This window comes from Oncorhynchus masou, chromosome 31 (assembly GCF_036934945.1).
Source record: "Oncorhynchus masou masou isolate Uvic2021 chromosome 31, UVic_Omas_1.1, whole genome shotgun sequence".
NCBI classification, from domain to species: domain Eukaryota; kingdom Metazoa; phylum Chordata; class Actinopteri; order Salmoniformes; family Salmonidae; genus Oncorhynchus; species Oncorhynchus masou.
Genome location: NC_088242.1, coordinates 61,740,983 through 61,765,568, shown reverse-complemented (window position 1 = coordinate 61,765,568; position 24,586 = coordinate 61,740,983). Strand labels below are relative to the sequence as shown.

The window sequence follows — 24,586 nt, the reverse complement described above, 5'->3', positions numbered from 1 at the left end:
AAAACTAAATGGGATACCCCCAAGTGAAACAATAATGTCTTCCCTCCTGGATCTCATAACCGATATGATTATAAGGACAGGGGAACCTTGGAGCAGGACCCTGGGTCTGCATGTACTGTGTGCGAATAAAATCAACCTGTTGTTTCTGCAACTCTTTGAGGGCCGTCTCCTGCTGGCCAAGCTTCTGGTCCCGTTTAGCCAGCTCCTGTTCCAGGGAGGCCCTGGCAGCCTTTACCGCCTGCACCTGCCCCTCCAGACCAGTCAGCTGGATCAAGCTAGCAGATAACTCCTCCTGGGACAGAGTCAGCCTCTCCTCAGACGACTGGACAGAGAGTATACACAGGCATGGGTCACATACAGTACATACACACAGGAAACACGGGTCACACACACACACTCGACAGGTTTATGAGCATACCACACTTTCAAATTAGATTAGCATTATGTCAAAAAGGCTGTGATTTATATGATCCTACACCTACGGTGTCCTGGTAGACCATTAGGCAGACGCGTGAGTCAGATCATGATCAACATGTACATGCGGTCTGGCACGGTCTCTGGTATCTCCATTGATTCCTCTTAACTGCCTTTGTCTTCTCACATATTTTCTTCTCACACAATGACTCTTCCTGTTTAACTCCCACTGACCCCAACCTCCCTCCATTGAAATATAATTGAATGTGGATTCCCGTTCGAGTAAGGATATTTTTATGCTTGCATGGTCTCCCACCCACCTTGAGGTCCTGTCTGAGAGATGACAATTCTGACTCCTTGCCGTAGTAGTCAGACTGCAGCTTGACCAGGCCTTGCTGACTCTGCTCTAGAACCTCCTGCAGCTCAGTGGTTCTGGTCCTCTCAGAGCTCAAATCCTGGCCGAGGCCTGACACCTGTTCCCTCAGATGACCCTCCTCCTCAGCCTGGAACACACATTTAGTCCAAAACATGGAAAATACATGGATTTAAGTGTGTGTGTGTATATGTGCATGCATGTCATCTTACCTTCTTGGCATGTGATCCTTGCAGCGCGGTCACTTGGCTTTCCAGCTTCTTAATTTCCTGGCTGAAGTACCCCTGGGCTGTCGTCAGCTGTGCCTGTAGCTGCTGCACCCCCTTCTCCTTCCCTTTCAGGGCCTCCTGGGTCTTGGTGTGTTGCTCTGTTAACGCAGTCAGCTGCATATTCAGCCCTTTTTCTACCTGCAAAGGCAGACACAAAATAGAACCCATTGTGAGAGCATGGACAATCGGTATCTGGGTCGTGTTCATTAGGGCACACCATAGCAAAACATTTTGAAACTGAAACAAAAATGAAGGGTTTCCTATTGGACAAGCTCAGGTGCAAAATGAATGGGACCACGTAGTCATGTCTATGGGCTTCTTACCTCTCTGATCTTATCCAGCTGCCCTTTGACCTCTGCCATCTCCTTTGTGGTGGCCTCTGTGGCCTTCAGCAGCTCTCGTCTGGCCTTCTCATGGGACTTCTCCTAAAACAGGAACACATTCAAGACATTTTCACGTTAACACAGATATATTTAATGTTGGATTTGGCCTAGAGTCTAAGAGACTTCTGCTGATAACACAGACAAATACAATTCTATAAGAAAAGGGCCCTTAAAAAGTAGGAGTGTGGATCTCGGATCCGGTCATGTAATCTTATTCATTATGATCTAAAAAGGCAAAACTGATCCGACGGTATATTAGTATTCCCATTCTGTATCACTTTATGAATATGGGCCCAAGAAGCTTCCTGACTCCTTCACATTGCTGTCTGTACCTTCCACATGGAGGTCTACCACGCTACACCACATTAAACCCACCTTCTCCTCCAGAACTGCCTTGCTGCTCTTCCTCTCCTTGTCCAGCTGGATCTGGCTGTCCTTCATGGCTTTGGAGGCCTTAGCCAGGCCATCCTTGACCACCACCAGCTCTTTCCCCTGGGCCTCCTTCTCCTGCTGGGCCGTCTGGAGCTCTCTGGCCAAGCCCTGGGCTTTCCTGTCCAGCTCTGCCTGCTGCGCCTGCCCCTCCTGGGCTAGCTTGTCCAAGTTGGCCTGGAGGGAGGTCTTCTCCTGCTCACATTGCTCCAGCTGCTGTCGCGTGTCACTCAGGGAGGAGGTTTTTCTCTTCAGCTCCACCTGTAACGCAGCAGCTCTGAGAGAAGCAGAGACCGGTCACAAAGAGTACTGGATGTGGTACAATGACTAACAATAAGGAAATAAGCTTGGTTTATAGTCGATGGCCAGAACCACGTTTAATTTATACTCAGGTGGACTGTCTAGACTGCTGCTGCAACGGTCATTTTCCTTGTCGTCGGGAGATGATTCAGTGCAGTTCGAGTTTCGAAAAGTATTCAGACCCCTTTACCTTTCCCACATTTTGTTACCTTACAGCCTTATTCTAAAATTGATTCAACTGTTTTTCCCCCCTCATCAATCTACTCAAAGCAAAAACAGCTTTAGAAATGTTAACAAATGTATAAAAAAATGTATCTGAAATATCACATTTACATAAAGTATTCAGACCATTTACTCAGTACTTTGTTGAAGCACCTTTGGCAGCAATTACTGCCTCAAGTCTTCTTGGGTATGACGCTACAAGCTTGGCACACCTGTATTTGGGGAGTTTCTCCATTCTTCTCTGCAGATCCTCTCAAACTCTGTCAGGTTGGATGGGAGTGTTGCTGAACAGCTATTTTCAGGTCTCTCCAGAGATGTTCGATCGGGTTCAAGTCCGGGCTCTGGCTGGGCCACTCAGGGACTTTCAGAGACTTGTCCCGAAGCCACTCCTGCGTTGTCTTGGCTGTGTGCTTAGGGTCGTTGTCCTGTTGGAATGTGAACCTTATCCCCAGTCTAAGGTCTTGAGTGCTCTGGAGCAGGTTTTCATCAAGGATCTCTCTGTCATTTGTGCTGTTCATCTTTCCTCGATTCTGACTAGTCTCCCAGTCCCTGCGCTGAAAAACATTCCCGTAGCATGATGCTGCCACCACCATGCTTCACCGTAGGGATGGTGTCAGGTTTCCTCCAGATGTGACGCTTGGCATTCAGGCCAAAGAGTTCAATCTTGGTTTTATCAGACCAGTGAATCTTGTTTCTCATGGTATGAGAGTCCTTTAGGTGCCTTTTTTGCAAACTCCAAGTGGGCTGTCATGTGCCCTTTACTGAGTAGTGGCTTCTGTCTGGCCACTCTACCATAAGGGCATGAATAGTGGAGTGCTGCAGAGATGGTTGTCCTTCTGGAAGGTTCTCCCATCTCCACAGAGGAAATATAGAGCTCTGTCAGAACGACAATCAGGTTTTTGGTCACCTCCCTGACCAAGGCCCTTCTGCCCCATTGCTCAGTTTGGCTGGGAAGAGCTCTAGGAAGAGTCTTGGTGGTTTCAAACTTCATCCATTTAAGAAAGATGGAGGCCACTGTGTTCTTGGGGACCGTCAATGCTGCAGACATTTTTTGGTGCCCTTCCCCAGATCTGTGCCTCGACACAATCCTGTCTCGGAACTCTATGGACAATTCCTTGAACCTCATGGCTTGGTTTTTGCTCTGACATGGAATGTCAACTGTGGGACCTTATATAGACAGGTGTGTGCCTTTCCAAATAATTTCCAATAAATTGAATGTACCACAGGTGGACTCAAATTGTAGAAACATCTCAAGGATGATCAATGGAAACAGGACGCACCCAAGCTCAATTTTGAGTCTCATAGCAAAGGGTCTGAATACTTATGTAAATAAGGTATCCGTTTTCTTTTTTAATACACAAAACTTTCTAAAAACCTGTTTTCGCTTTGTCATTATGGGGTATTGTGTGTAGATTGATGAGGATTTCATTTTTTATCCAGTTTAGAATAAGGCTGTAACGTGACAAAATGTGGGGGGGAAATGAAGGGGTCTGAATTCTTTCCGAATGAACTTTGACCCTGTTGTGTCCATTGGCATGGTAACCTGACTGTGACAGCATAAAGAAGGTGCAGTAAGTTCTTACCCAGACTTTTCAGTCTCCAATAGGCAACCCAGCTCCTTCAGCTTTCCCTTGACTTCCGACCCCTGCTTCTGGAGCTTCTGCACTTCCTGCTGGGCCTGCTTCCTGTCAGCACGCAGCTCCACCCCCTCCGCCTCCGCTTTCTGTCATACACGCACAAAGAACACACACAGCCAATTCAGTGACCTCACAGTGACTTTCTACTACAACCCTGATTCCAAGATGTGTGTATGAGGTAAACCCCTTCATATCGTAACAAACAAAAATATAATGTGTGTGTGAGTGCGTGCGTGCATTTAACTGACCTTGGCCAGCAGCTCCAGCTGCTCTAAGCGCTGTTCTGAGATCAGTAGTTCGTCTTTGACCTCCTTCAGACTGGCCTCCAGCTGGCCACACTGCTCCTGTCTCGCCTGCAGCCTCCGGCCCTGCTCCTCCACACACGCCAGGCTCTTACTCAGCTCCTATAAGGACAGAAGAGATGAGGTTACTGGGGGCCCCATTCAAATTCTCTAAAAGCGCATCCTTCTTTCATTGAAGTAATCATTGACTAGACATGATTGGACAGGAGAACACAAGGGCTCCACCACATGACGTTCCCCTGTCTTGTCTAATCAGTGATTACTTCAAGGAAGGAAGGAAGGATTGACTTTTAAAGAATTGGAATGGGGCCTAGTGTAACAGTATTTCTTCCGTCTCTCTCCTCACCCCTACCTGGGCACCCTTGAAGAATTGATACTTATCGCTCCACAAAAGCCGCGGCCCTTGCAGAGCAAGGGAAATAACTATTTCAAGGTCTTAGAGCGAGTGACGTCACCGAATGAAACGCGATTAGCCCTCACTGCGCTAACTAGCTAGCCTAAGGAGTATGGAGTATGGTGGTAGATCAGATGTTCATCTAGTATGAGTCTATTCTGCTGACGTCACCCATCTCAGCCTGCAGTACTATGAGGGAGCTGACCTCAGACATAAAAACTATGGCTGACCTGCTGCTTGTCCTGCAGTGCATGCTGGGCTGTATCCAGGTGGTTCTCCAGGTCTACTCTCTGGGTTGCCTTGGCTGCCTCGGCCGACAGCAACATCTCGATCTTAGCCTTCAACTGGGGAAACAACAACACAACTTTTCAGTGCCAAAATCTGGCTGAGTGGTAAACGCTCTTAACGCTATGGTTGAGTGGTTAACACTCTTTCACATGACCGTCTGGTGACGGGGGTTCGACCCCCAGCTCAGCCACTTCTGTCTGTGCCTCTCTCCAGTCAAGGGTAAAGAGGGAGGTAGAATATTTATCCATCCATCAGTCCATTCACCCTACCTGTGTGTCCAGTTGGGCCACCTTCTCCCTGCTCTCGGTCAGCTGGGTGTTCACTTCCTTTATAGAGGTCTCCACAGCCTGGGCTTGGTCCTGTGCCGCCCGCAGAAGGGTCTTCTGCTCCTGCACTTGCTTGTGGAGGTTGTCCTGGGCCTGCTTGTGGCTCTCCGATTGGTTCTTTAGTTTGTCTGTCAGGTGTGTGACCTATAGCCCCCAAAACAGAAAGACGGCAAGACAATTAGTTGTTTCTCAGATAATGATTAGGCCACTGTATGTTTTTACTGTGGTTAACACTACCTCAAAGCAAATCAAAGTTTATTGGTTCGGTACACAGATTTGCAGATGTTATCGCAGGTACAGTGAAATGGTTGTGTTTTCTAGCTCCAACAGTGCAGTAATACAAAACAACACACATAATTCAAAAAGTTTAAAGAAATTAAGAAATGTCGAAATGAATCTAATTAACAACCCAAATAGCACTGCAACAGTAATCCACATGCAATCTATATGTATTTACACTGGATGAATTTACACCTATGCACAGGAATTGAACAACACACTTCTTCGGATCACCGTACTGCATTAGGTGTGTACTCTGTTGTGTGTGCGTGTACACGTCTGTCTGTGCATGTGGAAACGTGGGACTTGCTTATATCTGCGTCTAGGGCTGAGCGATATGGCCAAATTATCATATTACGATATTTGTCTCTCTTTTTTTTATGTTCAAAATACGCTTCATGAGTAGTGCATGATCCATTCTTTCTGCTGATTGTTTTATACTGTTCAGCCAAAAATAAGTAGTATTTTTTTATGGATTCAATGGCAGTTCTTACTTTCGCCACAAGGGGCATTGTGCTGATTTCTATGGTGCTTTTGTCACCAGCGCTGCCTCACAGGCACTATTCATGACAAAAAAGTACATGTGTGCAGCTCTTGCTAGCACATTAGCAGTTCTCTACTGTTAGTTTCTTACTGGCGGTAAGAACAGAAGATTGCCACACTTTTTTTGTTTTGTTTCATCACTCAGTTATGACATTAATATTACATTTAACAAACCAAACATTATTATTTTTTTTATTTTTACCTTTATTTTACTAGGCAAGTCAGTTAAGAACAAATTCTTATTTTCAATGATGGCCTAGGAACAGTGGGTTAACTGCCTGTTCAGGGGCAGAACGACAGATTTGTACCTTGTCAGCTCGGGGATTCGATTCTAGTCCAACGCTCTAACCACTAGGCTACCCTACCGCTGAAATAATAGGTAAAGTAAATATCCAAACCGGTCCGTGCATCAATACCATATATAGTCAAATATGGTTTACCGCCCAGCCCTACCTGCGTCTGTAGTGTGTGGTTCTTCTCCTGAAGCTGGTTGAGCACAGCCGTCTCTCCCTCCCCGGCCTGGATCTTGGCCACCAGGTCCTCCCTCTCGGCCTCCAGCTGACTCACGCTGTCCTTGGTCTTCTGCAGCAGCGCCTCCAGGTTCTGGATCTTCTGGTCCTTGTCCCCGATCTGACGCAGCACCTGCTCCAGGTCATTCTAACAGGACAGGGACAAAGTGGCAGAGGGAGAAAAGTCAAACAAACGTGTTGTCCAAAGCACTTTCTAAGCAGAAGTCCTTAGTCATGTTCATTAGGCATCAGACAGGAAAAGAAATAGACTGAAACAGGGTGGGACGACATGGACTTGTCCAACAAGAAATGTTGTTTTCCGTTTTGCTAAGGTGTGCCCTAGTAAATGCGACCTTGTACTAATGCGTGGTGGGTTTTCTGGTGCTGAGCAACACTTCACATAGATTCTACTATACACACAGTGAAAGAGGTGAGTTGTACTGACAAAATACTTTTCTTGAACTGCTATGTTGACATGTCCGGTAGTACCTGTGCCTCTCTGAGCTTGGTGTTGGTGTTCTGCTGCAGGCCCTGGAGCTCCTGGTGTTGCTGCTTAGCTTTCTCTAGCTGGTGCTGCAGGTCCAATGTCTTACTGCTGTTCTCCTTCAACTAAAGCAAGAGGTCAACACACATGCAGAGGTCAAACCCAATACAGTAGCTCTGTTTATGGCCTCATTCTGAACCCCCACCTATAGAGAGTCACTTCTAATAGGCAGGCCAGTCTATAAAAGGACCTTGTGCAACAATATCCATCATATAACAGTATCGGTCTCAACTCTTCCGCTCCCAGAAAAATACATGGTCAGTATGACCACTGGTCCACCCATCAGAGAACATGGATTTAAAGGGATATTTGGGGATTTTGGCAACGAGGCCCTTTATCTACTCAGATTAATTTGTGGATACCATTTGTATGTCTCTGTGTGCGGTTTGAAGGAAGTTGCTAACTAGCGCAATTGCTAACTAGCGTTAGCGCAATGACTGGAAGTCTGTAGCAGATATCCATAGAATTCCAGTCATTGCGCTAACGCTAGTTAGCATTGGCTCGCAAAACTCTAACTTCCTTCATACTGTACACAGAGACATACAAATGGTATCCACAAGTTCATCTGCCTCTGAAGATCATTGCCAAAATCCCTAAGTATCCCTTTAAATGGGAATGTCCGTTCCAGTAATTCTGTCTATACCCATCCTATACGGAACTCATGTGGTGTCCCTACCTGTTCCTCTGAGCGGGACAGTTTGATCTGCAGGTCGGCGGCTTGTTGCTCGCGGTCCTTTAGTTTCTCCCCAGAGAGCTGCCTCTGCTCCTTCAGACGGCCCTGCACCTCCCCCAGCTGCCGCTCCGCCTCCAGCAGCTTAGCATGCAGCTACAACACAGGGGGAGGAAGAGGATGGGAAGAAGACGGGAGGAAGAGAGGAAGGCTTATACCTAATATACAGTATCATTGATAAGCAAAGACTTGTGTGTCTGACCTGTGTGTGTGCACGAGTTTGCCTGTGCGCGTCTCTCATTCGTGCGCGCGTGTGTGTGTGTATGGTTATAGTCATGTGTGAGTGTCTGACACGTAGGTTATTGGTGTCTGACTGTGTGCATGTGTTACTCACTAACCTGGCAGATCTCACTCTGCTGCGCCAGGCCCTGGCTCTCCCTCTCCTCCCTCTGCTGCTGCAGCTGCTTCCTCTCAGTCTTCACCTCCCTGTGCTTGGCCTCCAGCTCAGCCAACTCCCTTCGGAGCCTCCCGGCTTCCTCCCCCCGCTCCCCCAGCTCTGCCTGGGCTCTCTGCAGGCTGGCCTCGGCACTCACTGCCCGGGCCTGGAGCTCTTGCACCTCCAGCTCCCTCTGGTGCAGGCTGGCCTGGGCTGTCTTCTTGGAGACCTGCTCGGCCCTCAGGCCTTCCTCCAGCTCCTGAAACTCCTTCTCCCTGCGCAGCAGCTTCTCTGAAAGCATCTGGAGGGAACCAGAGGGGGTAAAGTGATTAGCTAGTGATTACGGTCCCGTGCGGCTCCGTCGGTAAGACGATGGCGCTAGCAACACCAAGGTCACGGGCACAACTCTGGCAGAGAACATCACAAACACATAGATGTATACGCTAACACAAGTTACGTAAGTTGCTTTGGATAAAAGTCAGCTAAATGGCATATATTAACAGGTTGTGAAGAGAACTGGTGTTTCAGAATGTTTTGAAAGACAGAAACTGGATACTCTGAACGGATAAGCATGAGGGGCAATCTGCTAAAGGGTGTAAGAACCCCTTGTAATAGAAAAACTAAAATGTACTGGAAAGTGTTATACACACAGCTCCTTCAAATATTTGACATTGGGAGATGTTGACTAAAGTGAAAAAATGTGGATTAATTTAACAGCACTCTTATTAACAGCTCAGTTCCTGTTAAACAAAACGTACAGATACCTTCTCACGTATCATAGTGACATTGGTCGTTCAACCTCTGAAAGGAACACTGCATCCCTACAGACCTGCAGAGGGGGCAGGAATTACATTCCAGAGGAATACGTTTTACGAACAATGGAACTGTCTGTGACTGTCTGTGTCTGTCTGTGTCTGTCTGTGTGTCTGTCTGTGTCTGTCTGTGTGTCTGTCTGTGTCTGTCTGTGTCTGTCTGTGTGTCTGTCTGTGTGTGTGTGTGTGTGCAGTAAACTTGGCACAAGGGGAATGATATATAATACAATGGTGTGAACAACAGTGCTGGTAACTGGGGGACATGACTGGGACATAGAAAATGCCAGACACTGATCTTTTTCCCCTCCGGTCCCACAGCAGCTGAGCCTCATTTATGAGTGGCTCTATCGCTCCCTCTTCAACTTCTTCCAACCCCTCTGTCCATCCCTCTCCTTCCATGTCCTTGTTTCAACCTTGGTTCATATCTCCCAGATTTCTCGCAGTCTCCTGTCTTTATGCATCATTTTCTTTCGCTACCTCTTTCCTCCCCTCCTTCGTTATTTCACTCTATCCAGTATCCACCTCTTCTCTCTGTTTCTACTCAACTTTCCTCTGTCCTACCGTCTTTTATTTTATAAATATTTGTAAAGGTATTTTCTGACTTCCTTGAACAGATAGGTGAGGATGACAGTGGGGAAAGATCAAGAGAGGTTGTATCATAGGCCGAATTCAAATATTACAGGTCAAATATAAATTCATATATTCAGTTTATATAACAGGCTGACTCAAAAAAAAAATACACACAGAAATCATCATATTGATCAAACAGGATTTCGTAATAATAAAATTGGTTTATAAAGAAAAATAGAGGTGGGCCTACACCTCAGACTCCCCATCCCATTGCCCCCAGCCCAACATGTCTCCGTCCAACCCACCGCATCCGGAAAACATGTTTTCCACCATGCCTAGCAACTCAGGTTGGATGTCAGTAGTGCTGAGCGATTAGTACTTTGAGGTCGGTTTGGTTTCGGTTTCATTTTTTTATTTTATAAAAAAATCTACCACGGTTCACTCCTCAGTCTCTGCTCCGCACAGACTGGACAAGTGCTGGCGCGCAATGGATTATGGTCATTGTAGTTAATTACCGCATTTCTATGCTAAACTAATGTAGAATTTGGGCCTGTTGGAAACTACAACTCCATACTGCATCGCACAGTTCAGTCTTGATCTGATTTATTTCTACAGAAACTAGCATGTCTTGGGGGTATGATACTGTATTTGTGTGTATTTGTTTATTTTTAATTTAACCTTTATTTAACTAGGCAAGTCAGTTAAGAACAAATTCTTATTTACAATGACGGCCTAGAAACTGTGGGTTAACTGTCTTGTTCGGGGGCAGAATGACAGATTTTTACCTTGTCAGCTCGGGGATTCGATCTAGCAACCTTTCGGTTACTGGCCCAATGCTCTAACCACTATGCGACATGCCTCCCCAGTATAACTCTCACTCATCAGTCGCAATTCATTCAGGATTATCCTTAATCATCGTAGTAGCATCCACATTAATGTAGAAGTGTTTAGAAATATTCTGCTCTTATTTACAATAAAAGTGACTCCAAAATGACGCAATACATTCAGGATTGTCCTTAATCATCGTGGTAGCATCCACATTAATGTAGAAGTGTTTAGATATTCTGCTCTTATTTACAATAAAAGTGACTCCAAAATGACGCAATACATTATTTACCATTCATTTCTATTGGGCACAAAATCTGAAACACCCAAAGCAAACGCATCAAAGCTTGATGTAGTCATTGGGTGATATGAATATGGGTCCAAGTCCTTAACTATTTACTACTTTAAAAAACAAGTGAATGTGTCCCAATACTTTTGGTCCTCTAAAATGGGGGGACTATGTACAAATGTTGTATCACTTCTAAGCGGTTAACCCGATATGGATGAAAATACCCTCAAATTAAAAGGGGACAGTCGGAACTTTAACCTCAGGCATTATATAATTCCACAGTCATGCATCAAATCCAAGGTGCTGGAGAACAGAGCCAAAACAACAACAAATGTCAGTGTCCCAATACTTTTAGAGCCGTTTGAGTTTATTTACTTTTACATGGACAGTGCACATTAATCAACGTTTCAGTAAAAGTGACGGTTTTAGCCGGCTAATTTTCAACCGCAGTCCCTGGGCATGTTATCGTGTGTGTGAGACATGTGAGACATTCCCAAAAGACAAACCCAGAAGACAAACTCAAAACGAGAACGTTGGCAAAGCCACTAGTAAGGTTTTTTATTTTTTATTTTAAAGGCCAACTAAAATAAAGACCCACAACAACTTAGGATAGAGAGTAAAAAGACAAACACCAATGCCTGTAACAGTGTGTGTGTTGTGTGTGTGTATGTAAACTCAGCAAATAAAGAAATGTCCCTTTTTCAGGACCCTGTCTTTCAAAGATAATTCGTAAAAATCCAAATAACTTCACAGATCTTCATTGTAAAGGGTTTAAACACTGCTTGTTCAATGAACCATAAACAATTAATGAACATGCACCTGTGGAACGGTCGTTAAGACACTAACAGCTTACAGACTGCGTGAACATAAGTGAACATGCCTTAGGCATGCTGCAAGGAGGCATGAGGACTGCAGATGTGGCCAAGGCAATAAATGGCAATGTCTGTACTGTGAGACGCCTAAGACAGCACTACAGGGAGACAGGACGGACAGCTGATCATCCTCGCAGTGGTAGGCCACGTGTAACAACACCTGCACAGGATCGATACATTCGAACATCACACCTGCGGGACAGGAACAGGATGACAACAACAACTGCCCAAATTACACCAGGAACGCACAATCCCTCCATCAGTGCTCAGACTGTCCGCAATAGGCTGACAGAGGCAGGCCTGAGGGCTTGTAGGCCTGTTCTAAGGCAGGTCCTCACCAGACATCACTGGCAACAACTCCTATGGGCACAAACCCACCGTTGCTGGACCAGACAAGACTGTCAAAACGTGCTCTTCACTGACGAGTCGCGGTTTTGTCTCACCAGGGGTGATGGTCAGATTCGCGTTTATCGTCGAATGAGCATTACACCGAGGCCTGCACTCTGGAGCGGGAGCAGTTTGGAGGTGGAGGGTCCATCATGGTCTGAGGCAGTGTGTCACAGCATCATCGGACTGAGCTTGTTGTCATTGCAGGCAATCTCAACGCTGTGCGTTACAGGGAAGACATCCTCCCTCATGTGGTACCCTTCCTGCAGACTCATCCTGACATGACCCTCCAACATGACAATGCCACCAGCCATACTGCTCATTCTGTGCATGATTTCCTGCAAGACAGGAATGTCAGTGTTCTGCCATGGCCAGCGAAGAGCCCGGACCTCAATCCCATTGAGCACGTGTGGGACCTGTTGGATCGGAGGATGAGGGCTAGGGCCATTCCCCCCAGAAATGTCTGGGAACTTGCAGGTGACTTGGTGGAAGAGTGGGGTAACATCCCACAGTAAGAACTGGCAAATCTGTTGCAGTCCATGAGGAGGAGATGCACTGCAGTACTTAATGCAGCTGGTGGCCACACCAGATACTGACTATTACTTTTGAAAGTCACCCGTTTCAATGGATGCCACCGGAACCAGAAAATCACGTTATTTATCCCACAATCGTTTCATTATTTTTATTTATTTATCTTTTATTTAACAAGGGAATTCAAAATGCGAAAAATCTATTTTTCAAGTGAGCCCGGGTGGGGGTTCCGTGGTGGGCTATCTTCCAGCTCCCTAATCCCCCCCTCTCTCCCAGATACTTACTTGGGGAACAGACAGCAGCTGTGCCGGCAGCACGATCAACACGCCTGACACAGGGGGCCTAATCCCTATCTGGCAACCAAAACAAAGGCCCTTAAAGTTGAAAGCCCCACTGGGCACATCGGTGCGGTTACCTACAGTTGTATTTTAGCCCAAAGTGACAGGTTGCCATGGCAGGGGTATGACAGATGAACCCCCTGCTGGTTTAGTTGTGTGTGTGTTTTGTCAACATGTCAAAGTTGCCAATGAAAGCTCATCACAGGCTGGTGACAGCAGAGCATTGAGAAGGAGAGGGTGGTAAGTGAAGAGGCTGGGTTAAGAGACTTAGAGAATGGGCTGGCAAGGCTACCACGTTTTGGCGAGGGGCAGTTGGTAAGGCATGTTAAAATGACTGCAGTCACCGTAAATTGGGGACTGGGTGTATATTGCTATTTCAGCTGGCACATCCATAGTTGGAAGCGCAAGTGTGAGTAGTGTTTCATCTATTGTTAGGATTGTAAATGTGGCAAACGAAGTGTCTTAATGGGAGGACAATTGCCTGAATTTGGGATGGTGGTGACAGACTGATGGAGCATTGATTAAACTACAGGGAAGTATTAGTTGTGTGAAAGTGTCTGTGGAATTGTGTGTTACCTGGCTCTGTTGCTGCAGGTTGTTCAGAGAGCTCTGGAGTTGGTGAATCTGCTGGGTGTACACAGCTGCCTCCTGAGGTCCCTTCTCTAGCTCTGCCTTCAGCTGGGAGATGGTCATCTGGAACACACACACAAAAACAATGTGAGATACTTTACTGAAAAACATTCACATGCCATGTGCCAGATTCTGGTCGAGTGGTCAACACTCCAGACTCAGGAGGACTACACATACCCACAGGCGACGGGGGTTTAAGCTCAAATAAAAAAAGATATACTTAAAAAAGCATTCACGCCACGACTTGGCATTCTTGAAGACAGCAAGGCTACAGAGCATCCATACAGAACGAAGAGCGAGCCGAGCAAGGAATCACAATTGGTATGAAGTCACATAAACAAACAAACATACAGGGAGCAGGGACACCTAAAAGAAAGAAATCACATTCCTGAAAACATATTGTCACTGAAACATTGATTCATCCATAAACTGGTGAGGAAATCAAGGGGTAAAGAAGGAATGCTTTTTACCTCCAGTTTCCCCTTAAATCAAGGGGAAATTATGGAGAGAATTGGGTGAGGAGAAGTGGAAGAAAGGAAAGGGAAAGAGACAAGTAAACAACACATAGAAGAACACCAGAGTTGAGCTGAGCAAATGGGTCAGAGATTAGGCGATTGGTTTAAATCATCTCAACATCCAACCAACTGGGTATCAATGACCAACCTTTCCTTGGAAAGACGAGTGATTCAATCTGCACATCGTCCAGCTAGGTGACCCTCGTGAGCAAGCAGGAAGTGGTTGTTTTTGTTACAAAGTTGGGGTTATTAAGCGGATTTACTATTGCCGGTGTGGATGTAAATGTAAATGTAATGTAAATGATAGGTGGTGTAGTCTAGCACAGTTAAAACCGGTTGAGGACAGGGGGTTGTGTGGTCAAGCCCAGGTAGGACAGGGGTGGATGGGTAATATAGTCTACTAGCCCATGTAGGACTACAGGATGAGCCAGGCAAGACCCCCATGAACCTATGAGATTTATTCACAATGTATTATTCCATTATAAAAAGGTCAGGTGAGTCCTTAACAGTTGCGACCTTCAATGAAATGTATACATATGCAAAATATTTCATTTTTGTATAAACTGAAGTGATGCAAGTTGTCATCTATTAGGAGAGCCAATTAAAAAATTTTTTTTGTGTGTGTGTGTATATAAGTGTGTGTGTGTGTATTAGCATATTTCTGCCTAATTATCTATGTTTGGACTGCGTTTGAAACAGAAAACAAAAAAGGCTGATGCGTCACCTAGAAGTACCAGTGGGATTCTAAACTACTGCCCCATGCAGTTAACTCACCACAACAGCAGCACTTGTTAATTCATCACAGCTGAAGGCTATTACGCAATAAAAATTATAAATCAAAAGAGCCTGAGCTAAGGTCTTTTAATATTCAAATGTATTCATTCAATCCCTTATTGTGCAGTTGAAAATATCAACCAGAGGTCTGTATTGCAGTCCAGAGAAGAGACAGATGGGAAGTGGGGACTGGCAGAGCGAGAGAGATTGAGGGGGACCTGGAGCGGACGCAGGTTGTGTCCAAAATAGCACCCTATTCCCTATTTAGTGCACCAGGGCCCTGCCTAAAAGCAGTATACTATTTAGGGAATAGGGTGCCATTTGGGATGAACCCGGTCCAAAATAGCACCCTATCCCCTATTTAGTGCACCAGGGCCCTGCCTAAAAGCAGTATACTATTTAGGGAATAGGGTGCCATTTGGGATGAACCCGGTCAGAAACACTCATAGCTAGTCTTCTCCTTCTCCTCCCAAAGTCTTATGGGTTTAATAATGCATGAAATATCACTGAAGTATGCAGGATTAGGAACATGAGTTCAAGCCTCCCTTTATTCAAAAACATTGAATATGAAGGTTATTGTGGCCAATCTGGAGCGTGTTTTTAAGTGTAGATGCTAGGTGAGGGAGAATCAGTGTCTAATCAGTGTTTACGACTAGGCAAAGGTTGTAGAATGAGAGTAAAGGTTTTCTGTTTATTGAGAAATTGTTAAACAAAAACGTCATATCCACTTGGAGAACACTTGTATGATGTCAATGCCATGTGAATGGAGTATGTGACAATTCAACAATTGTTAAAGGGAATATAAAACCTTTCGTTTTTTTATTCAATATTTACATAGTTTTCTGACTGTGTATGTGATAGGGACGTGCTTCTCTCTTCACAAGCACAATTCGATACGAATCTATACTGAACAAAAACATAAAAACGCAACATGCAATAATTTCAAAGATTTAACTGAGTTACAGTTCATAGAAGGAAATCAGTCAATTGAAATATATTTATTAGGCCCTAATCTCTGAATTTCACATGACTGGGAATACAGATATGAATTTGTTGATCATCGATACCATGAAAATAAATCAAATGGGCCTCACAATATGCCTCGGATCGCGTCACGGTATTTCTGTGCATTCAAATTGCCAACAATAAAATGCAATTGTGTTCGTTGTCCATAGCTTATGCCTGCCCATACCATAACCCCACCATGGGGCACTCTGTTCACAACGTTGACATCAGCAAACACAACGCCATACACAGTCTGCGGTTGTGAGGCTGGTTAGATGCACAGCCAATTCTCTAAAATTATATTGGAGGCGGTTTATGATAGAGAAAAAAACATTCAATTCTCTGGCAACAGCTCTGGTGGACATTCCTGCAGTCAGCATGCCAATTGCATCTGTAGCATTGTGTTGTTTAACAAAACTGCACATTTTAGAGTGGCCTTTTATTGTCCCAGCACAAGGTGCACCTATGTAATGATCATGCTGTTTAATCAGCTTCTTGATATGCCACATCTGTTAGGTGGATGGATTATCTTGGCAAAGAAGAAATGCTCACTAACAGCGATGTAAACACATTTGTCCACAACCTTTGAGAGAAATCGTTTTTTTGTGCGTATTGGAAATTTCTGGGATCTTTTATTTCAGCTCATGAAACATGGGACCAACACTTCACATGTTGCATTTAAATATTTTTTCAGTGTAGATACATCGGCTCAGATACGATACAGCAACGATACTTTTAGTTTGAAACGATTCGGTGCGACTGAATTTGATTCTTTGAAAGAACCGATGCGGAAAGAATACGAATCAATGCACTAAAAACTGTTGCATGAACATGTTCATTTTCCATTTTAAACTAACATCTATCTGATAGTGAGCTGGATCTGTCTGAGTCGACTTATGGGACTCCCAATTACGGCAGGTTATGATACAGCCTGGATTCTAACCAGGTAGTGTCTGTAGTGACGCCTCTTGCACTGAAATGCAATGCCTTAGACTGCTGCGCCACTCGGGAGTAGTGTGTGTGTAAAGATGATTACAAGCATATTTCCTGAAGTCTCCCTTGTGCAAACAGAGAAGCCAAAGCGCTAACTGACTAGCTGCCCTAACCCCTTGGGCCTGCCTTGCACTAAGGAATAGTGAAGATACTAGCAGTAAAAACTGGACCAGTAACACAAAACTAATCCAAGAGCAAGATGTGCCATTCCCCCTGCAGCCTTACCTCTGAGCTGGTGTGGTCAGCCTGCAGCTGCTCATATTTTCTCTTGAGGTGTTCGGACTCATCCTCCCTCTCACGTGTCATCCTGTCCATCAACGTCTGCACCTGTATCAGCTCCTTCTGCAGGAGCTCCACGTCCTCCACTCCTGGCCGCTGCAGCTATGGGGTAGCAGAAGGATCCGAGGTGAGGGCAGAGGGGGAAGAGGTTTGGGCTTTGCTATTCACAAGAAGCATTGCCTGAGTGAGAAGAACCATGCCTCGAACAAAAGAGATCTCAGAAGACCTAAGATTAAGAATTGTTGCTAGAAATAAAGCTGGAAAGGGTTACAAAAGTATCTCTAAAAGTCAGTCCACGGTAAGACAAATTGTCAATAAATGGCTACATTTCAGCACTGTTACTACCCTCCGCAGAGTGAAGGAAAAGCAGCCAACAAGTTCTCAGCATGTGGGTACTCCTTCAAGACCTTTGGAAAAGTATTCCAGGTAAAGCTGGCTGAGAGAATGCCAAGAGTGTGCAAACCTGTCATCAAGGCAAAGGGTGGCTACTTTAAAGAATCTCAAATATAAGATACATTTATTTGTGTAACACTTTTTTGCTTACTACATGATTCCATCTGTGTTATTTCAAAGTTTTGATATTTTCACTATTATTCTACAATGTAGAAAATAGTAAACAAACAAAAACCTGTGAATGAGTAGGTGTGTCCAAACTTTTATGTATGTATGTATGTATGTATGTATGTATGTATGTATGTGTATGTATGTATGTATGTATGTGTATGTATGTATGTATGTATACACACACACACACACACACACACACACACACACACACACACACACAGTGGGGAGAACATGTATTTGATACACTGCCGATTTTGCAGGTTTTCCTACTTACAAAGCATGTAGAGGTCTGTAATTTTTATCATAGGTACACTTCAACTGTGAGAGACGGAATCTAAAACAAAAATCCAGAAAATCACATTTTATGATTTTTAAGTAATTAATTAGCATTTCATTGCATGCAATAAGTATTTGATCACCTACCAACCAGTAAGAATTCCGGCTCTCACAGACCTGTTAGTTTTTCTTTAAGAAGCACTCCTCTTCTCCACTCATTACCTGTATTAACTGCACCTTGTTTGAACTCGTTACCTGTATAAAAGACACCTGTCCACACACTCAATCAAACAGACTCCAACCTCTCCACAATGGCCAAGACCAGACAGCTGTGTAAGGACATCAGGGATAAAACTGTAGACCTGCACAAGGCTGGGATGGGCTACAGGACAATAGGCAAGCAGCTTGGTGAGAAGGCAACAACTGTTGGCGCAATTATTAGAAAATGGAAGAAGTTCAAGATGACGGTCAATCACCCTCGGTCTGGGGCTCCATGCAAGATCTCACCTCGTGGGGCGTCAATGATCATGAGGAAGGTGAGGGATCAGCCCAGAACTACACGGCAGGACCTGGTCAATGACCTGAAGAGAGTTGGGACCACAGTCTCAAAGAAAACCATTAGAAACACACTACGCCGTCACGGATTAAAATCCTGCAGTGCACGCAAGGTCCCCCTGCTCAAGCCAGCGCATGTCCAGGCCCATCTGAAGTTTGCCAATGACCATCTGGATGATCCAGAGTGAGAATAGGAGAAGGTCATGTGGTCTGATGAGACAAAAATAGAGCTTTTTGGTCTAAACTCCACTCGCCGTGTTTGGAGGAAGAAGAAGGATGAATACAACCCCAGGAACACCATCCCAACCGTGAAGCATGGAGGTGGAAACATCATTCTTTGGGGATGCTTTTCTGCAAAGGGGACAGGCCGACTGCACCGTATTGAGGGGAGGATGGATGGGGCCATGTATCGCGAGATCTTGGCCAACAACCTCCTTCCCTCAGTAAGAGCATTAAAGATGGGTCGTGGCTGGGTCTTCCAGCATGACAACAACCCGAAACGCACAGCCAGGGCAACTAAGGAGTGGCTCAGTAAGAAGCATCTCAAGGTCCTGGAGTGGCCTAGCCAGTCTCCAGACCCGAACCCAATAGAAAATCTTTGGGGGGAGCTGAAAGTCCGTAATGCCCAGTGACAGCCCCGAAACCTGAGTGAACTGGAAAAGGTCTGTATGGAGGAGTGGGCCAAAATCCCTGCTGCAGTGTGTACAAACCTGGTCAAGAACTACAGGAAACGTATGATCTCTGTAATTGCAAACAAAGGTCTCTGTACCAAATATTAAGTTCTGCTTTTCTGATGTATCAAATACTTATTGCATGCAATAAAATGCAAATGAATTACTTAACAATCATACAATGTGATTTTCTGGATTGTTGTTCAAGATTCAGTCTCTCACAGTTGAAGTGCACCTATGATAAAAATTACAGACCTCTACATGCTTTGTAAGTAGGAAACCCTGAAAAATCGGCAGTGTAACAAATACAAGTTCTATCCATTGTATATATATTTGCAGGACAGCCACTCCTGCAAATAGAGTCAACAGTGAAGAGGCGACTCCGGGATGCTGGCCTTCTAGGCAGAGTTCCTCTGTCCAGTGTCTGTGTTATTTTGCCCATCTTAATCTTTACATTTTTATTGGTCAGTCTGAGATATGGGTTTTTCTTTGCAACTCTGCCTAGAAGGCCAGCAACCCGGAGTCGCCTCTTCACGTTGAGACTGGTGTTTTGCGGGTACTATTTAACAAAGCTGCCAGTTGAGGACGTGTGAGGCGTCTGTTTCTCAAACTTGACACTAATGTACTTGCCCTCTTGCTCAGTTGTGCACCGGGGCCTCCCACTCCTCTTTCTATTCTGGTTAGAGCCAGTTTGAGCTGTTCTGTGAAGGAAGTAGTACACAGTGCTGTACGAGATCTTCAGTTTCTTGGCAATATCTCGCATGGAATACCCTTCATTTCTCTGAAGAAGAATAGACTGACGAGTTTCAGAAGAAAGGTCTTTGTTTCTGCCCATTTTGAGCCTGTAATCAAAGCCACAAATGCTGATGCTCCAGATACTCAACTAGTCTAAAGAAGGCCAGTTTTATTGCTTCTTTAAATCAGAACAGTTTTCAGCTGTGCTAACATAATTGCAAAAGGGTTTCATATTATCAATTAGCCTTTTAAAATTATAAACTTGGATTCACTAACACAACGTGCCATTGGAACACAAAAGTGATGGGTGCTGATAATGGGCCTCTGTACGCCTATGTAGATATTCAAAAAAAAAATGTATCTGCCGTTTCCAGATACAATAGTTATTTACAACATTAACAATGTCTACACTGTATTTCTGATCAATTTGATGCTATTTTATAATGGACAAAAAATTAGCTTTTCTTTCAAAAACAAGGACATTTCTAAGTGACTCCAAACTTTAGAACGGTAGTGTGTGTGTGTGTATATATACATGGAGCATCAGCATTTGTGGCTTCGATTACAGCTCAAAATGGGCAGAAACAAAGACCTTTCTTCTGAAACCCGTCAGTCTATTCTACCCATATATATATATATATATATATATATATATATATATATATATATATATATACATACACACACACACACAGTTGAATTCAGAAGTTTACATACACTTAAGGTTGGTGTCATTAAAACTCGTTTTTCAACCACTCCACAAATTTCTTCTTAATTAACAAACTATAGTTTTGGCAAGTCGGTTAGGACATCTACTTTGTGCATGACAAGTAATTAACATATTATTTCACTTACATTTCAAATGTATCACAATTCCAGTGGGTCAGAATTTTACATACACTAAGTTGACTGTGCCTTTAAACAGCTTGGAAAATTCCAGAAAATTATGTCATGGCTTTAGAAGCTTCCGATAGGCTAATTCACATCATTTGAGTCAACTGGAGGTATACCTGTGGATGTATTTCAAGGCCTACCTTCAAACTCAGTGCCTCTTTGCTTGACATCATGGGAAAAACAAAAGAAATCTGCCCCAAAAAATTGCAGACCTCCACAAGTCTGGTTCTTCCTTGGGAGAATTTTCCAAATGCCTGAAGGTACCACGTTCATCTGTACAAACAATAATACGCAAGTATAAACACCATGGAACCACGCAGCCGTCACACTGCTCAGGAAGGAGACGCATTCTGTCTCCTAGAGATGAACGTACTTTGGTGCGAAAAGTGCAAATCAATCCCAGAACAACAGCAAAGGACCTTGTGATGATGCTGGAGGAAACAGGTACAAAAGTATTTATATCCACAGTAAAACCAGTCCTATATCAACATAACCTGAAAGGCCGCTCAGCAAGGAAGAAGTCACTGCTCCAAAACCCCCATAAAAAAGTCAGACTAAGGTTTGCAACTGCACATGGGGATAAAGATGGTACTTTTAGAGAAATGCCCTCTGGTCTGATGACACAAAAATAGAACTGTTTGGCATAATGACCATTGTTATGTTCGGAGAAAAAAGGGGGAGGCTTGCAAGCCGAAGGACACCATCCCAACCGTGAAGCACAGGGGTTGGCAGCATCATGTTGTGGGGGTGCTGTGCTGCAGGAGGGACTGGTGTACTTCACAAAATAGATGGCATCATGAGAAAGGAAAATGACATGAATATATTGAAGCAACATCTCAAGACATCAGTCAGGAAGTTGAAGCTTGGTCGCAAATGCGTCTTCCAAATGAACAATGACTTCAAGCACTTCCCAAGTTGTGGCAAAATGACCTAAGGACAACAAAGTCAAGGTATTGGAGTGGCCGTTACAAAGCCCTGACCTCAATCCCATAGAAAAATTGTGGGCAGAACTGAAAAAGTGTTTGCGAGCAAGGAGGCCTACAAACCTGACTCAGTTACACCAGTTCTGTCAGGAGGAATGGGCAAAAATTCACCCAACTTATTGTGGGAAGCTTGTGAAAGGCTACTCGAAACGTTTGACCCAAGTTTAAATTGTTTAAAGGCAATGCTACCAAATACTAATTGAGTGCATGTAAACTTCTGACCCACTGGGAATGTGATAAAAGAAATAAAAGCTGAAATAAATAATTCTCTCTACTATTATTCTGACATTTCACATTCTTAAAATAAAGCGGTGATCCTAACTGACCTAAGACAGGGACTTTTTACTAGGATTAAATGTCAGGAATTGTGAAAAACTGAGTTTAAATGTATTTGGCAAAGGTGTATGTAAATGTCCGACAACTGTAATACACACACACACACACACACACACACACACACACACACACACACACACACACACACACACACACACACACACACCACACACACGTGACAGTGTGTCTATGATTTTATGTATGCATGTCTGACAGTGTATACACAGTCTCTGTTAGTTACCAGTTCAGTGTGGAGCCGGTCCTTGTCCTGCCTCTCTTTCTGCAGCTCCTGGCTCAGGTTCGCCAGCTTCTGGTCTGCATCCTCCCTCAAGCTCTTCTCCTCATCATAACGAGACTTGACATCTATCAGGGTCACCAACACACATTAAATTGAATTGCATTTAGAGAACAATAAAGTATCAATCTGTATATTTATCTTCTATCCTAAACCTTACCTCTGAGCTACCTGCCTATGGAACATCCATTTCCCCCAAAAATATACATTTACACAATGAATAGTGAAATTAAATGTGGTTCAACCAAAGCGGGTTTAGAGAAGCTAAATTAACTATACCTCAGACTCCCTACCGAACACAACACAATAGATTCACATTATGGCCCAGATATGAAGTTGGGAGAACAACATCTACTGTGGTTTCCAACAGTCAGCCAGCAACACACGGTGCTCCCAGTCACACCGACCACACTGAAGCTGAATATAAAGATGGCCGCCACACACTAACCCACAATATCTGTGGCCAGCTGGGCAGCCTTCTGCTCAAACAGGTCTTTCATCTGCTTGATGTTGAACGTCTCTGTCTCCGCCTCGTTCAGCTTAATCGCCAAGGCTGCACGGGGGAAATGGAAAAGAATGAGCATCAATATCTCAGTGATTGAAGTTCGCTATCAAAGTAACGAGACAATAGGAATTCAAGAACTGGGTCATGCTCATTTGAGCACACAATAGCAAAACATTGTGCAAGGGAAAATTAAAACAAAATGTCTTAATGGACGATTACATAAAGCACTTTTTTGTTTCTCAACGTTTTCTTCTGTTTGGGGCCTAATGAACATGATCTTAATTCACTCACCAGAATCCTCTAATCCTGTCTGGCCATCATTCTGTGGACCCTGAAAAGAGAGGAATACTGATGTCACACCATACCAGCTAAGTACTGTAACAAGCATCAGCATTGCTCAACTGTAAAATGCATTTGACTGTAGTTTGCTATTTTATTATCGCATGACTGCTACTGCATCCTTATTTCATGTCAATTCCCCCAAAGCATTCTGGTACAATTCGACATGAAAAATTAAAATGTATTTGAACTCAGGAGGGCGTTAATTTCTGAGCAAGTGGCCGTCTTAAGATATTATTTGATATGAGTCATCTTAGAGGAATTACTTGCTTCAGGTGTCCTTGCACTTTGTCTAGTTCCTTCTTCAACTCCGCAGAGAACCATTTCTCCTCCTGAATCACACACACACACACACGCGTGCGATCAATAAACATAATACATTATCTACATAATCTCTTCCCAAAAATGTATGTTCGTACCTTTAGCGAAGTCTGCAGTTCTTGCAACTCTTGCCGGAGAAGCACAAGGTCTTCACTGAAAAATAGAGAGGACATTACCTGAAATGTACTTTAAAAATGTTCTTTATTAATCTGTACTTCTATAGAACACTTTGTAATTACTCTAAGTATAAGGATAAGACAGACTGAGGAAGAAGAAAATGTGTTGTTGTGATGGTAAATGTTATTACTAGGGGCCATAGGAGGAAAAGGGTACAGGATAAGCCTAGTATTCTACACACCGAGATCGAGGGCAACGAAGTATAACCCTTACGTTAAACAGTAGAAAAAGGGGTTCTTACCGGCCAGGGCCCATGTGTGAGGGCTGGTCTCCTGAATCGTGGTACAGCTCATAGTGCTTGAATAGCTCCTCTGCTGAGTTGTGGGACTTCATGCACTGGGGACAGATGAACCCCTACAAACAGACATAGATGTTATCAGACTACAGGAGAGGGATCATGACCCTACAACTTAATGTTTAGTGGTACAGTAGCCCAGGGGTTCCCTCTGTGGTAGGCAATACAGTCAGTCAGGTGAGTTACACGAGACAAGTGTTACCTCAGAGGTCTGGTCATTGTTGAAGTCTGCACTGGGCTGGTCTGACTCAGAGTTCTGAGAGCCTCCTTTCCCAGGAGTCTGTAGGAGGGAGACAAAACATTGTCAAATGACAGTGAGTCACAGCCGGGGGCATCTTGTTAGGCCATCCATTTGCTGAAATCTACCAAAACAAGTAGCGTTGGCATGTTATGGGTATTGAAGAACAGCTCTGGTATGTTATTTTCTTCCACAGTTGCACTAGCTTAAATTGAATAACTGAGACTAGGGCTGGCACAATTACCATAAAACCATGTAACC

The 24,586-nt window shown here is 44.3% G+C and overlaps 1 protein-coding gene across 1 annotated transcript in view; it reads right to left on the bottom strand.

Moving 5' to 3' along the window:
• Positions 1-24,586, bottom strand: part of eea1 (early endosome antigen 1) — a 49,768-nt gene that overhangs the window by 13,140 nt on the left and 12,042 nt on the right. The window contains exons 2-23 of the mRNA XM_064951599.1: positions 24,290-24,367; positions 24,034-24,146; positions 23,714-23,768; positions 23,561-23,626; positions 23,247-23,286; positions 22,899-23,003; positions 22,397-22,518; positions 17,085-17,240; positions 13,519-13,635; positions 8,281-8,619; positions 7,889-8,038; positions 7,158-7,277; positions 6,613-6,816; positions 5,281-5,481; positions 4,954-5,067; positions 4,276-4,431; positions 3,974-4,113; positions 1,815-2,145; positions 1,380-1,481; positions 1,000-1,194; positions 735-917; positions 137-322 (exon numbers count right to left, since the gene is read on the bottom strand). Of these exons, the coding sequence (XP_064807671.1) occupies positions 137-322; positions 735-917; positions 1,000-1,194; positions 1,380-1,481; positions 1,815-2,145; positions 3,974-4,113; positions 4,276-4,431; positions 4,954-5,067; positions 5,281-5,481; positions 6,613-6,816; positions 7,158-7,277; positions 7,889-8,038; positions 8,281-8,619; positions 13,519-13,635; positions 17,085-17,240; positions 22,397-22,518; positions 22,899-23,003; positions 23,247-23,286; positions 23,561-23,626; positions 23,714-23,768; positions 24,034-24,146; positions 24,290-24,367 (3,273 nt within the window). The remainder of the gene's footprint in view (positions 1-136; positions 323-734; positions 918-999; positions 1,195-1,379; positions 1,482-1,814; positions 2,146-3,973; positions 4,114-4,275; positions 4,432-4,953; positions 5,068-5,280; positions 5,482-6,612; positions 6,817-7,157; positions 7,278-7,888; positions 8,039-8,280; positions 8,620-13,518; positions 13,636-17,084; positions 17,241-22,396; positions 22,519-22,898; positions 23,004-23,246; positions 23,287-23,560; positions 23,627-23,713; positions 23,769-24,033; positions 24,147-24,289; positions 24,368-24,586) is intronic.